At 43.5% G+C, this 13,422-nt stretch overlaps 1 protein-coding gene across 1 annotated transcript in view; it reads right to left on the bottom strand.

Annotated features, from left to right (window-relative positions):
- The window catches only part of DR1 (down-regulator of transcription 1), a 28,546-nt gene that overhangs the window by 8,632 nt on the left and 6,492 nt on the right, over nucleotides 1-13,422 (bottom strand). The window contains exon 2 of the mRNA XM_006021839.2: nucleotides 4,277-4,440. Coding sequence (XP_006021901.1) covers nucleotides 4,277-4,440 — 164 coding nt within the window. The remainder of the gene's footprint in view (nucleotides 1-4,276; nucleotides 4,441-13,422) is intronic.

Raw genomic sequence — 13,422 nt, 5'->3', positions numbered from 1 at the left:
CCCCCCGACTTACCAGCTGGATGTTGCTCTCTAAGCTGCCAGGCCGCATGCTTGCATTCGGATCAGTATCAGCCAATATGGCTCCCTTTAAAAAAAAAAAAAAATCAGCCATCAGTAAAATTGGTATTATCTGCTCGGTAAAAAAAAAAAATCAGCCCCAAATATCTGTTGGTGCAACCCTAGTCTATACTCTGAAGCTGTGCAACAGAATCACTGTACACTTTCAATACCTCAGTATTTTTAGCCTTTTTAAACCAAGCTTCTAAAAAAACCCCCAAAAAACAAACAAACCCACACTTCTTCTACATATTAACATACTGCTGCCACTAACAAGGGATGTGTGTGTCCAAGACACTAAATTTAGCAGACCAAGCATATTTTAACAAATATCTATTGCATATTCAATGAGGTAGTCACCTGTAAAACTTCTTGACCTATCCATCAAGAATATGGGATTCCTTACCCATGGCATATCATTGTGATGGTGCTTAAAGCTTCTTTGCTGTTTTCATTCTTTTGAAAAAGACCAGGAAATTCCATATGGCTGCATGGTCCTTTTACAGCATCTGATGAAGTGAGCTTCAGCTCACAAAAGCTTGCAGTGCAACAGATACAGATGTACTGTACTTGGTGAAACAGAAGATGACCCTGAAGATGACCCTGCAGCTAACACAGAGTATTAGCTCTGACCCCTACAATAATTAGATTCTATATATGGAAAAAAATATAAATTTGGTATAATTGTCCATGTATAGAATTTAATTACTGGAGATTTGCCTTGAATTTGTTCCCCTCCCACTGCTAGAGCAGGGAAAAGTCTGGAGGGATCAGGCAGCCCTTTGCTTTCTGCTTCCCCCCAACTTTTAACCCTGGCAGCTCCTTTCCCCCCTGTCCTTACTGTCAGATCCTGCTCTCCTTGAGCACATGGAAGCATGGAGTAAAACTGAAAACAATAACCTTGAAATTAAACATGGGTGTAACAATTTGCATATAGTACCCATGCACTGAGTTTATCCAGATTTGATGCACGTTTCCTTTTTTAGAATCTGCTGCAAGTTTTACCACCGGTATTCCATAAATTCACTTTTGAGCAACACTTATTACAACTTTTTTTTTCCTTTTTCCATATTTCATTTTGAGGGACAAATCAGTTTCAAATTCAGTTGGGAAAAACCCAGTAGTCAAGCTTCAAAATTCAACTAAGCAGAGCTCAATCATCAAGTCTGAGTGGCTCTACTACTAAGCAACTATCCTCCCTCCTAGATCCATTGGTCCGGGGCTTCATGTACTCCCTAAATCCAAGCAGGCATCCTACATGCAAGCCTCAGGTCTAGAGGCTTTGGGTTTCAGATGCCCCCAGTCTTAGTCAAAAAGAGAGCTCCAATCTGGAGCCTCTTCTCCTCTCAGCACTATGCATGACGTTAGTCTACAACCAAAAGCTCACAACTGATCACACAGTTCATTGGGCTGGGCCTCAGTCAACAGCATTTCAAGCCAGTGACCCAACAGCTCAACACTGCTCAACATATGTGTTCTCCAGATTACCACCCCCCGCAAAGGAGCCATATGCTAATTAGCACTCACTCATGTCTGGAATAGGGTGTTCTTGTCGTGGGATGCTCCAAAAATTTATATGCAGATGAGGCACAGGGCAATTTGGTCCAGCCTCACCTCTCTCATACACCAGGCTGAGAGGGATCCTGGGTGAACTGTATGCAAATGTCATGACTCACCATGACTTGAAAAAGAGTCGGTAGCGAAAGGACTGCACTTAATGGCACTACAATACACCTTATTCAGATGGGCTGCACTAATCTATTCTTATAGTAAGCTCTCATCAGCATGTTTGCCCAATGTGGGCCACACACTTTGTTGTCATCCTCTGTGTTAGCTGCACTTAATTAACTTCACAGAAGTTTTCTACTGCTGAGCACATGCTGCTAGACAATGTAGTTAGTGAGATTTTGTTGTAGGCGATTATAATACAAGGGGCTTTTTTCCTTATGCTACTTGGGGGGGAAAAAATATGTCTTGTATTGGAGTAAAAATGGTATAAGTAGATAGATATCTACTTGCTTATCTCTCTCCATCTATATATGTACCTATTCTGGTAGGTGTAAGGGGCAGATGTACCTTGCCTTCTAATGGTCTCAAGAGTCAGAGACCAAAGGTGCTAAGTATATCTGCACTCAGGCTCATGCCACAATGCTGTATGCCAGTCTAGAAACAAATAAAAAACAAATAAAAAAAAAATATATATATATATTTTTACTGTTGGAAATGAGAGGACAGGATGGGTCTCATAAAGAAAAAGCCAAATACCATGGATATGGTTTGGATTTGAGGAAAGAAGGAGGAAGTACAAATGATTCCCATATTGCCAGTTTGGCAGAATGATAGTGTTGTCACAGCAACTGAGTAGGAAAAGCAGTTTTGGAAGAAAAACAATGGAATTAGCTGTTACTTGCTTGAGCATGAGCTGTTTGCAAAACACTCAGGAAGAAGTGCTGAAAAGATAGGCCAAAATGCAGGACCTTGTTTTGCTTTTCAGGCAGGCCAGGAGAAATACATTTAACTTGTTTGCTTAACACTCATAAATGAATCCCAGTGATTAAACAGCATCACCAAGGAAAAAGGAAGAGAAGTATGAAGGGGAAAAGGGCATTTCTCATTTTTTAAGGGTTGAAATCTATGAACCGATTTGGTCAGAAGAACAAAAAAATGCATCACTGCAACTTCATAAAACTGATGATTTTTTAATATATGGTAGAAGGCAGAGCTGGGATGGTCAATAATTTGGGCTGGAGGGCCACTTAACAAGTTTAGATGAGCTGTTGAGGGCCACACACACACACATGCGCACGTGCACATACACGCACACTCTCTCTCTCTTCCCCACCCTCACCGCCTCCAGCCCAGCCAGCCGTATCCGTAGAGATGGGACAGCAAGGAGGCCTGCAGCCAGGCTCCACCTCACACAGACAGGGGCTGGATGAGCTGTGCTTGGGCCCTGGCAGCTGCTGGGAGGAAGCAACCCTGCCCGCCCACCTGGCACCACATCACAACCAAAGCCAGAGCTTCCAGGGCCCAAGTGTGGCTCACTCAGGGCCTGAGGGGCTAGACTGCATCTCCCAGGCACCATGTGGGGCAAAACTGCATCTCCCAGTGTCCCTTGCAGTGCCAGCAGAGCCTGAGCCAGAGCCGCCACCCATCAGCAGAGGCCAGAGCCAGAGCATGGCTTGCCCAGCTCCTGGTAGCCACTGCTGCTGCATGCACCTACTACCTGCAGGCTAGATTAAAAAAGAAACAAAACAAAACAAAAAAAATCAATCTGCAGACCAGATTTGGCCCATGAGCCATATTTTGCCCACCCCTGCTTTAGAGCAGTGTTTCCCAACCAGTGTGCCATGGCACAAAAGTGTGCTGTCAGAAATGAACAGGTGTGCTGCAGAATTTTGCCATGGCAATGAGCTACAATATGGATGATGATAGGGAATGCCTTAACAGGTGTGCCACAGAAAATTTTTATTCATGTAAGTGTGCCTTGGGCTGGAAAAGGTTGGGAAACACTGCTTTAGAGTGTAACTGTCTTGCCTTCTGCCTGAATTTAGATTAGCAAATCTAATTTATCAGAGTACAAGATGCATATAACAGAGTAATTTTAATTTGGCAATAAAAAATAGCCAACTACGTTGTGTGGGCAATTGATCCTTCCAGAACATGTCGACTTCTGTGCTATTAGCCTTGAAACACACTACCATCTTGTCAACTGCAAGGCTATTATTAGAAGTAAGGCCCTGTAGGTAACAGCATAAGGAGCCTTAACAGCTGAACAGAGGCTTGATAGGCTCTGAGTAACAGTGAGCAAAAAACTGAGCACAAGCAGATTGTGAACAAATTAGCTTCCATCACTGTAAAAGGTACCGTTAGTGTTGGGGAAAAAGAAATGCAGAGTAACAGTAACTTTTTAAAGTCACAACTATGACAAAATATGACAAAGATACTTGGTTTAGCTGCATGTTTTTGCTATCACCAACCTGGTGGAAAAGTAATGCATTTTTTTCATTATTTTTCTATGACTCAAGGTCAGATTCAGTAAAATCTTTCAAACCCAAACAGATGATGAAAAAGGGGAGTAATTCTGTATATGTTTCTGTAGAACTAAATACAGAGAGTATTTAGTTCATCTAACCTTGCTGACAGCTTGTTGTAACTGGCAGGAAAAAAAGTCTGCATTAATCAGAAATACTAAAATCAAAATCACTGCCTCACTTACTTTTGCAAATAACTCCTGTTGCTGCCTTAAGAGTTCTTCTTCTGGAATGCCAAGGTTTTCCAAACGAGAACTGGCCTTTCTTCTTTTTAGTGCTACTGTTTTGCATTCTTGTAAGACTTCTTTTACCTCACTGATATAGGAGCCAAAACCCAAACTTTCTAGTGCTGCAAAAAAGAAAACATTGTTCAATTAGCATTAACACTGAAATCTGTAGTCAAGACACCAACTTAATTAACTGTAAACATTTCTATCTTTAAATTCTTTTTTAGTTAGTCTGTAAGGTGCAACTCTACATTGCCTTCTGCTTTCCTTTACAGAGACAGAAAACAGTTTTAAAATGTGTTGTTTGCTTGTCTGTAGTGCTTGATGAGGATTTTCCCCCTTCTCTTCCTATATCACCAAAAAAGAAAAAAAAAAAGCAGTTTCTAATTTTAGAAAGTAACCAATATCAAGTGCATTCTTCCCAGTTTTGCTAACAGATTACTTGGGAGCTCCACATCTATTTCAAACCTTATGTAGTGCTGAAGATTAGTGCTAACCTCTTTAATGCTTAAGATTCTTCAAATAAAACTTAAAACCAGGTAGGTTGTAAAGAATCCCCTTCCCTCCTATCTGGTTACCTTTGAACCCTTGCAAATTTATAAGTTTCCCCCTAGTTCTCCGGTCTGGAAACATTTTACAATTCATGAAAAGCTTGACTATTAACTATAACAAAGCAGACACACTGATATACGCAAGATGCCTAAAAATGGTTGCATCATAAATGGGCAGAAAAGGAAAGCAGGCCATTTTCCTCATGCATGGCACCTCTAATGTTGCAAGAGAGGTGATTAATCCTGTTACTCTGAAATCAGACAGAAGGCAGGGCAGAGTGGCACCTTATAGACTAATTCAGGGAGGCAACAGCTTGCTTTGTCAGCTGCTATGAATGGACCATTCACAGCAACTGACAAAGCAAACTGTTGCTTATGAACGCTTATGCCAATAGTTTTCAACCTTTTTTAGACACCCTGGCTAAGAATCACTGGTATATGCCTCTGAATTAGTTCATCTATAAAAGGTGTCACTCTGCCCTACTTTCTGCCTAGTATCAATTATAGTTTGATGAATTTTGTAAGCCAAAAATAGATTTTCATAGCAGACAAATGGTTATAAATAAGGACATCCAAAGGGGGGGCAGGGAGGAACCTTGGACATGAGTCAGATGTAATTGCTTTATTTTGTAAAGGGCACCAGGAAACCATTCAATTAAACTGAATAAACTTACACAAAGACCTTTCAACATGTAAGATTTGGAGCCTGTTTCCAAGCAAACAAGTCTGAGAAACTTGGTTTTGAGGGCAAGTTGGCTCTGTTTAAAGCTGACTTTAAAAAAAGCTGAAATGAGCAAGAAGGAATGGGAGCTCAGCAATAGTGTAGGGTAATAGTGAAGGCAGGACAGCTAAGTGCAATCTTCCTTCTGTTGCTCTGTACCTACTACTTAGCACATTTTTTTTCTCCCTTTGTATCGAGAATTGGGGGTTACTCTCAAACAAACTGGAGCACAATGAACTCCAGTAATATTGGAGACAAACTTCAGCTTTGGACTCATTCCCTGACAGTGTTTATGCAAGCCCACAACTTTCCCTGAGGCAGTCACAAGTTCAGTCTTATTTTAACCTTAAATCATGAGCCACTGTTTAAGACAGTGCTGGAATAGACTACACAACTCATTAAAAACAAAATGTTCTATTTATACCCACTTAAGTTATGATCTGAATAATTACTTAACATCTTCCTTCTGCCCACAGCTAAGGATATATCACCTAATACCACACACAAATATTAACCCAAAGTCACTCAATTAATCAATTTTCAGCTCCCCATCTCTAGGTCCTGGGAAGCAACAGACACACGGATATAGATCCCACGGGTACAGTGGCACAGTCCCATCCCCTTTGGCTGTGCCGCGCATGCACAGTGAGCGTTCTGAACTAACCAGCATGTCGCTGCCATACCCCCTTTGTTCCAAGCCTGGATCCACTAATGCCCTTCAATATTTCAGTTGAAGGCTGTCCAACTGCTGGCCTGCAGGCCACCTGCACTCCTCAAGTGCTTAACTTGGCCCCCAGGCCAAGTAGTAGGCTAACAGGACTAGGGAGAAGCACACCATTAGTCCTAAAACTTCAGTTTAATCTAGAAAATGAGTTTATCCTAGTTAAACCTATTTAAAAGGAGCACCCAACACTGATACTTGTCCTAGTTGGAGATAATTGCCTAGAGGCTGCAGGCAGCTTTGTATGCAAGTTCACTTCAGTCTTAATCTACACAGACACTAAAATAGTATTTTTTTAAAACACATGATAAACTTCATTAGATCATACAAAATGTAGACAAAATGGTTTGCTTATTGACTTACTGAAAGGACATAAGGACAAAACCACAAGTTTGATCATGCCCAAAATAGTTTCACTTGCTCAACAAATTTAAACCCATTGCCCTCTGGATGGAGCAAAATTAAAGCTGGCTTTCAAAAAGATTTGGACTCCTCAGACAGGTGCATATCTAATCCCAAAAAGATATATTCTGCACGTGCAGGAAGTAGGCAGATGAGAAGTTTCTGATCTTGCCAGTTTTCACATGAAAATGCACTGACTCAAGGGGATATGCAGTAGCCATGCAACCTGACCTGCATCTGGGTGCACAAGTTACCACAAGATAAAGATGAACAGAATTTAACTGCACCTCAGCTACTCCACACTAACTGCTCGTGTATATGCTCTTACCTAGTGGTAGATAACACACCTAGCTTGTGGTAGCTTTCGCTCATTTACCTCATACTAACTTGTTCACATGCTCACGATTTTACCTACTAAGAGACTGAAACCACATTTGGCAAAAATTCAGAGGGAAGAAAAGGGAAAGTACCTTGGCAGTACCTGCTTGTCAAAGGAGCTCTTGCTTTGGGAATGTATAATCTGATTACAAGAAAGAGAGAAAGACTACAAAGTGCTTAAAAAACAACTGAACTTGTTTATGCAAATGCTTGAAAGCAGGAAGGGAAAAAGTGGGGAGAAGGGTTTGAGGATGTGCTGAGAACACAGACAGGGAGGGAAGGGGGACAGCAGAGGAGAAGACCCTGAAGGCCAACATATGGACAAACATGTGCTAAAATGTAGGAGCCAAGTCCCTCTTGGGTGATCACTCTCTCCTGCTGCCCCAACCTGGGATTTGCCATTTCCCTTACCTTGCAGGTGTGTCGAACCACATTTCTCAGTCCCCTATACAAGCAGGGAACAACTCCCTTTTCTTGTCCAGACCCACATGAATCAGCACTTCACAGTTGTACCATGCAGGGGTGTCTGAGCCACTCTTCTCCACGTGACAGAACCTGAATGCCATTACTGCTGGAGGCATCTTACTCTCCTGGATCCACACACAGCCTAGGTTCTGGTGGTCCTATATCCTCCTGAAGTGTGGCTCTCTTACCATCCCCCCGCCCCCAATAGGGGAGCCCTAACTTGTCCTCTGTTCACATGCCTGGTTGAGGGATGAATGTCTTTTGGGTTTCTAAAACTATCTCCTGCCCTCCACGTAACCCAAAGGCTTCCCTCACCATCTAGGGAAGCCTTGACCCCTCTGTGTGAGGAGCTAAGACTAGGTATGATGCTAAAAGTATATTGTGCTGAGACCAGCATGGGGAGCTGAGGCCCACTGATTACTAGCACAGGCTCTCAACACTAAGAAAAAAGAATGAAAACACACCCAAAAGAAGAGAGCAGTTCACATCTCCTCTCAGAACTACTGTTTCAGTTGTATGTCTCCATGAGGCAGCCTCATTTCGCTGAGGGCAACTCCACACCACTACTTCCCAGTTTAAAAGTCCACTCTTACACACTCCAAAATCTGTGGTTTCTTGGCTTTCCTTCAATTTTGACAAATAAGTTACTGACATGAGCCAACGTGTGAACTTACACACAACAACTATTCCCTGCTAGCTGTCCATGCACATGTACTTGTATCAGAAGAGATGACAGGTAACCTACCTCTGTGTAAAAGAGGAGAGTAACCTCATATTTGCTACAAAACATTCACATGGGCAAATGCTGTAATTTTACTTCATTTATGCATGGCTCCATAACCTTAGTGTGATATGGGGTGGCAGAATATTGTTAGAGATCTGTGTGGCAGAGAGGGAGGTCTTTGCACTATGGGTTATCAAGATATAGCCCCTCAAAATACAACATTTAATGGCTGACAGTCTAGTGATCTTGTTTGTGCACACCTAGGGATCAGACCATGGCTTTGATTGTGCCCCAAAGGTTCTCACTAGTTTGATGTGGAATCTAGCCAGTACATATTTTCTCATACCTTTTTGGAGAAACAGTATTAAGTGCAACATTCAAAGAGTATGACTCTACTGATAGATAAAAGAGTGACACTTGGGATCTGGGTGAAGACCCCATTCCTGCAGCTGGGATCTTAGGAGCTCTCCCTGTGCCTCTCCCCCCACAATTCCCATCAGCAATTCTGGAGCTTTAAGCTCTTCTCTCTGTCCGCCTCTTCACATGCCAGGATCTTTGGAGGCTCTGATGTCCAACTTTTCCAACACCTCTTCCTGACTCCCATTTGAGTCAAGACCTAGGAAAGTTGTAAAAGGAATGGGCAGGCAAGGTTTTTTTGAGCCGATGTGATCTCTCTTATTAGACCAACTGAGTAGTTGGAAAAAAGTTCTTAGCAAGCTTTCGGGTGCAATCATCCTTCTTCAGGCATGAAGGGAATGCAAATTTAAGCTTCTGAAAACAAAGAAATACAAATTTAAGATATACCCCACCATCGCATGTGGCATGGAAATTGGATAGATGCAAGGGGTTGATTATGAGACTCAAGCATGACTGGGAGGCCTGGCTGAAGCAGGGTCAGGTAAGGGTGGGGAAGTACTGTCTAGTAAAGGGCCACAGCTACAAAAACCTGGAAGTGTGCAACCACCTGGGAAACTATTGCCTGTGATGCAAATGTACAACAGTGGAAGACTTCTAATAGCAAGAAATGACTCTTTCCATGCTAATGACTTCTAAAATGTTAATGGATTTGTGAGTCAAGAACAGGGCAGCAAGTTGGAAGTGGTGGTAGAAAGCTAGATGTCACGAAGGATTAGGAACAAGAAACAAAGACCAAATTTCTCTCACAAACTCATTACCATAACCATCATCACCACATAATAAACCTGTCAGGTCATGATTGAGACTCCTCTCCTTGGCCTGTGAACATCTACATGCTTCCAACATTTAAGCATGCAATCATAGCCCTCATTCTACTATAACAAAGTGTACAGGCATGGGAAAGCTCTCAGGAATTGCATCCCCTTCTTCAAGTCTGCCTAGCCACATCAGCATCTCCATGACAAATCTACAAACCCAACCACTCTCATGATTATTAGTGTTTTTCTGTCATTTAAACAAAGATAGAAATTCAGTGAAAAGCACACACCAAGAACCCAATGTTCAAGTTGTCCTGTGGCATCTCCTGCCATCCAGAAAGTAGTTTTAAGCAAAATACAAGCTTTTGAAAAAACAGAAAGTAAAGTTAAGGTATTTAAAAAAAAGCCTCTGGAAACCAGACTCTACATCCATGCAACTAGAACTCTACTCCTAGGATTTGGTAGTAAACAACAGATATTACGTGCAAGGCCTAGCAGCATTCATGGTAGCTATAGTGAATGGACAAGCAATTGGCTGGATCAGCTTGGCAGAGGAGTGAATGTGACAGCAGATGCGAGATTTGGTCTTAGATGCGAGATCAAACAAGAGCTGTGGGAGCCAAGAGATGAAGAACATCATAGTTTCAGCACTGTATTGCATTGGCTGTCATTAACAGTACTGATGATCTTCTTGCAATGGGGTTTATCAGTGATATAGGAAGAGGTGATTGCGGTATGCATGTTTTAATAATAGGTAAGTGAATGCATAGTGTTAGGTGGCATCACATTCCCAAGGGTGAGAGAGTTGTCAAATTTAGCAGACAGGATGCTCTTCCTAGGGAGTAGGCCAAGCACTGAAACAGGAGCAGGCAGCTCCCATTTGATAAGTCAAAGGCAGAGGGCAAGTGAGAGCATGGTGGTGTCTGTGTTTTAAAAGTATACTAGACAGTAAAAACGGTGAAGAATAAACCCTTCCCAATATTACTAGACAAGACAGAGAGAAGTACTACAGATTCCAGATTACAGACTGGGGGTGTAGACAAACAGTTATAAAGGACTTGGGCTTTCCAATTAGTGCATTTTGTACTGTGTTCTATGCTTTGGCTTTAGGTAAGGGAAAGTGAAAATTCCTATTTTTCCATTTGTGGCTGTCTCAGTGTGAAAGAAAAACATGTTGCCATCCTTATGAAGAAAATACTAGGTGGGGAAAGAACTGAGCTAAGTCTTGAAGGTGTACATGATTAGACCAGCATTTCTTAACCCATGGGTTGCAACCCAAAAGTGAGTTGCAAGAATATATCAAAAAGAATTTGTACAAACTTTAAAAATGGACTCTTCTTTAAAGGAGAAAAACACAGGAAACTGTGGCTTTTCCCTTGCAGGCTGGCAGGGTTCCACCCTGCAAGAGGCTGCTTGGGGCTCCCCAATGCCCCCTACATGTCCCCCCCCAGTGCCCCACACACAAGGGGGCTGAGGGCAGCAGGTCAGGAGTGAGTGGCACTGGGCTGGGACTGGCCACTGATGTTTACAAACAAGTCCTGGTACAAAAAAGGTTGAGAACCACTGCACTAGGCTAGACAAGCCTATGACATTCCTCGAGGCAAGGATATACCTAGTTGCACCCACCTTTGATTCCTGCTCCACCCAAATTTTAAAACCAAATGCCTGTCAGTGGCAACAGCAAGCAGCAGTGAGGGAACCAAATGACTTCATGGCTCATGATATTCTACTTCACTTCTTCTAAACTCTTCATTCCACAGGTGTTAACAATCCTCTCTCCTTTTCTAATGGTCTTGATGTTCTACTAATCAAGTGATCCTTTCTTCTGCAATTCTACTGTCCATTAGCTGCTCCTGAAAATGTAGCTCCTATTTCATATCCCTGCAGACTGCTTTTATTTCAAGCTAGACACATTAACTCGGAGGAATATCAACTCAGATATCTAAGTAACTTTCAGTGAACCACTGCACTATCAACATGATAAAAAAAGCTAATTGTTTTATGAATCTGAAAGAGCTGTAGATTTAATTATAACAGTAAGAGGCTAAAGAAACAATCTCTTTCGATTTCATACACATTTGGGCTGGAAGGGACCCTGGAGGATCAGAGTCCAGCCCCCTGCCCCAGGGGCAGGAAGTCAGCAGGGATCATAGGATCCCAGCAAGATAAGCATCCAAATGTGTCTTGAAGGCATTCAAAGTGGGTGCTTGAACTGCCTCCAGCGGCGGGCTATTCCAAACCTTGGGGGCTCGGACAGTGAAGATGTTCTTTCTTATGTCCAGCCTGAATCGGTCATGGCAGAGTTTGTTATTGTTCGATCTTGTCATCCCTTGGGGCACTCTGGTGAACAGACTTTCCCCCAGATCCTGATGAGCACCCCTGATAAACTTATAGGTGGCCACCAGATCACCCAAGCCCGTGCTTTTCCAGGCTGAAGAGTCCCATGGCCCTCAGCCTATCATAAGGTCTGTTTTCCTGACCTCTGATCATGCATGTGGCTCTCCTCTGCACCCTCTCAAGCTTCTCCACATCCTTCTTGAATTGTGGAGTCCAAAATTGGATGCAGTACTCCAGCTGCGGCCTCACCAAGGCCGAAAACAGTGGGAGGATGATGTCCTGAGATTTGCTTGAGAACCATCTATGGATGCAAGCCAGAGTTTTGTTCACTTTACCAGCTGCAACATCGCATTGGTGTTCCTTCACGAGGTCAGCTTTGATGGAGGGTAAGGAATCTCCCTCACCTGGGCCTCCCTGACCCACAGTGGGCAGGGGCATCCCATGGGACGGTTAAAAACTGATGCAAAGTACCCACTTAGCAAGTTCAGTTTTTCCTGGGCATCGGTTATCAGTTGTCCCATCTGGTTTAGCAGGGGTCCAATGTTGCCCTTGCTTTTCCTCCAACTCCCCACATACCTAGAAAAAGGACTTTTTATTGTCCTTGATATTTGTAGCTAGTTGGAGTTCCATCGCAGCCTTGGCTTTCCTCGTTTGCTCTCTGCAGGTCCAGACCAGAGCAGAGTATTCCTCCTTGGTGGTGGTTCCAGTCCTCCATCCTTTGTAGATTTTCCTTTTAAGACGCAGGAGGTCCACCAGTTCCCTGGAGAGCCAAGGGGGCTGCTGTGCCCTTTTTCTGCCTTTCCTCTGAAACAGGATGGATTTTGCTCGCGCATCCACGATTGCTCCCTTGAGGAGCATCCACTCATCCTGAACTTCCCTCTCCTTTGGGTTGTAGCCCTTTAGGGCCTATCTGACATGCCTCCTAAGCTTGTCAAAGTCAGCTTTCCTGAAGTCGAGGACTTCTGTATTACTGACTGACTTGCCAGCTTTCCGGCAGATGGTGAAGGTGATCACCTCATGGTCACTGTCACCCAGCTTCCCTTTGATTGTTAGGTCACTGATTAGGTCATCCCCAGTTGCCAGTATGAGGTCAAGCAGCGCTTTACCTCTTGTTGGCCCGTAGACTTCCTGCATCAAATAGAGGTCATCCATGCATGAGAGAAAGCTTTGCAACCGCTCAGATTTGGCTGAGCGCTCCTCCCACGAGATGTCTGCATAGTTAGTCTCCCATGACAACCGTGCACCAGGAGCGTGCGGCCTCAGTCAATTTCCTGGTGAACTCCTGGTCAAGGTCTTGACCCTGGATAGGGAGCCTGTAGTAGACTCCCACCATAGTATCCCCTGTGCCGTGTTCCCCACAAATTTTAAGCCAGAGGGTCTCAAGTCGTCCACCATGGGTGCCAATGTCGGCTTGTAGGGACGCATAGCTTTCCTTGACATAGAGAGCTACGCCCCCGCCCCTTTTGTCCACTCGATCCCTCCTGTACAGGGTATAGCTGTCTATACCCATGGCCCAGTCATGGGTAGAGTCCCACCAGGTCTCCGTTATCCCAATGACATCATAGTTATTTGCATTTAGCAGGAGAATAAGTTCCTCCTGTTTATTCCCCAAGCTCCTGGCATTTGTGTA

Source organism: Alligator sinensis, unplaced genomic scaffold (genome assembly GCF_000455745.1).
Source record: "Alligator sinensis unplaced genomic scaffold, ASM45574v1 scaffold199_1, whole genome shotgun sequence".
In the NCBI taxonomy this organism is placed as follows: Eukaryota; Metazoa; Chordata; order Crocodylia; family Alligatoridae; genus Alligator; species Alligator sinensis.
This window is presented reverse-complemented; position numbering and strand designations above follow the sequence as displayed.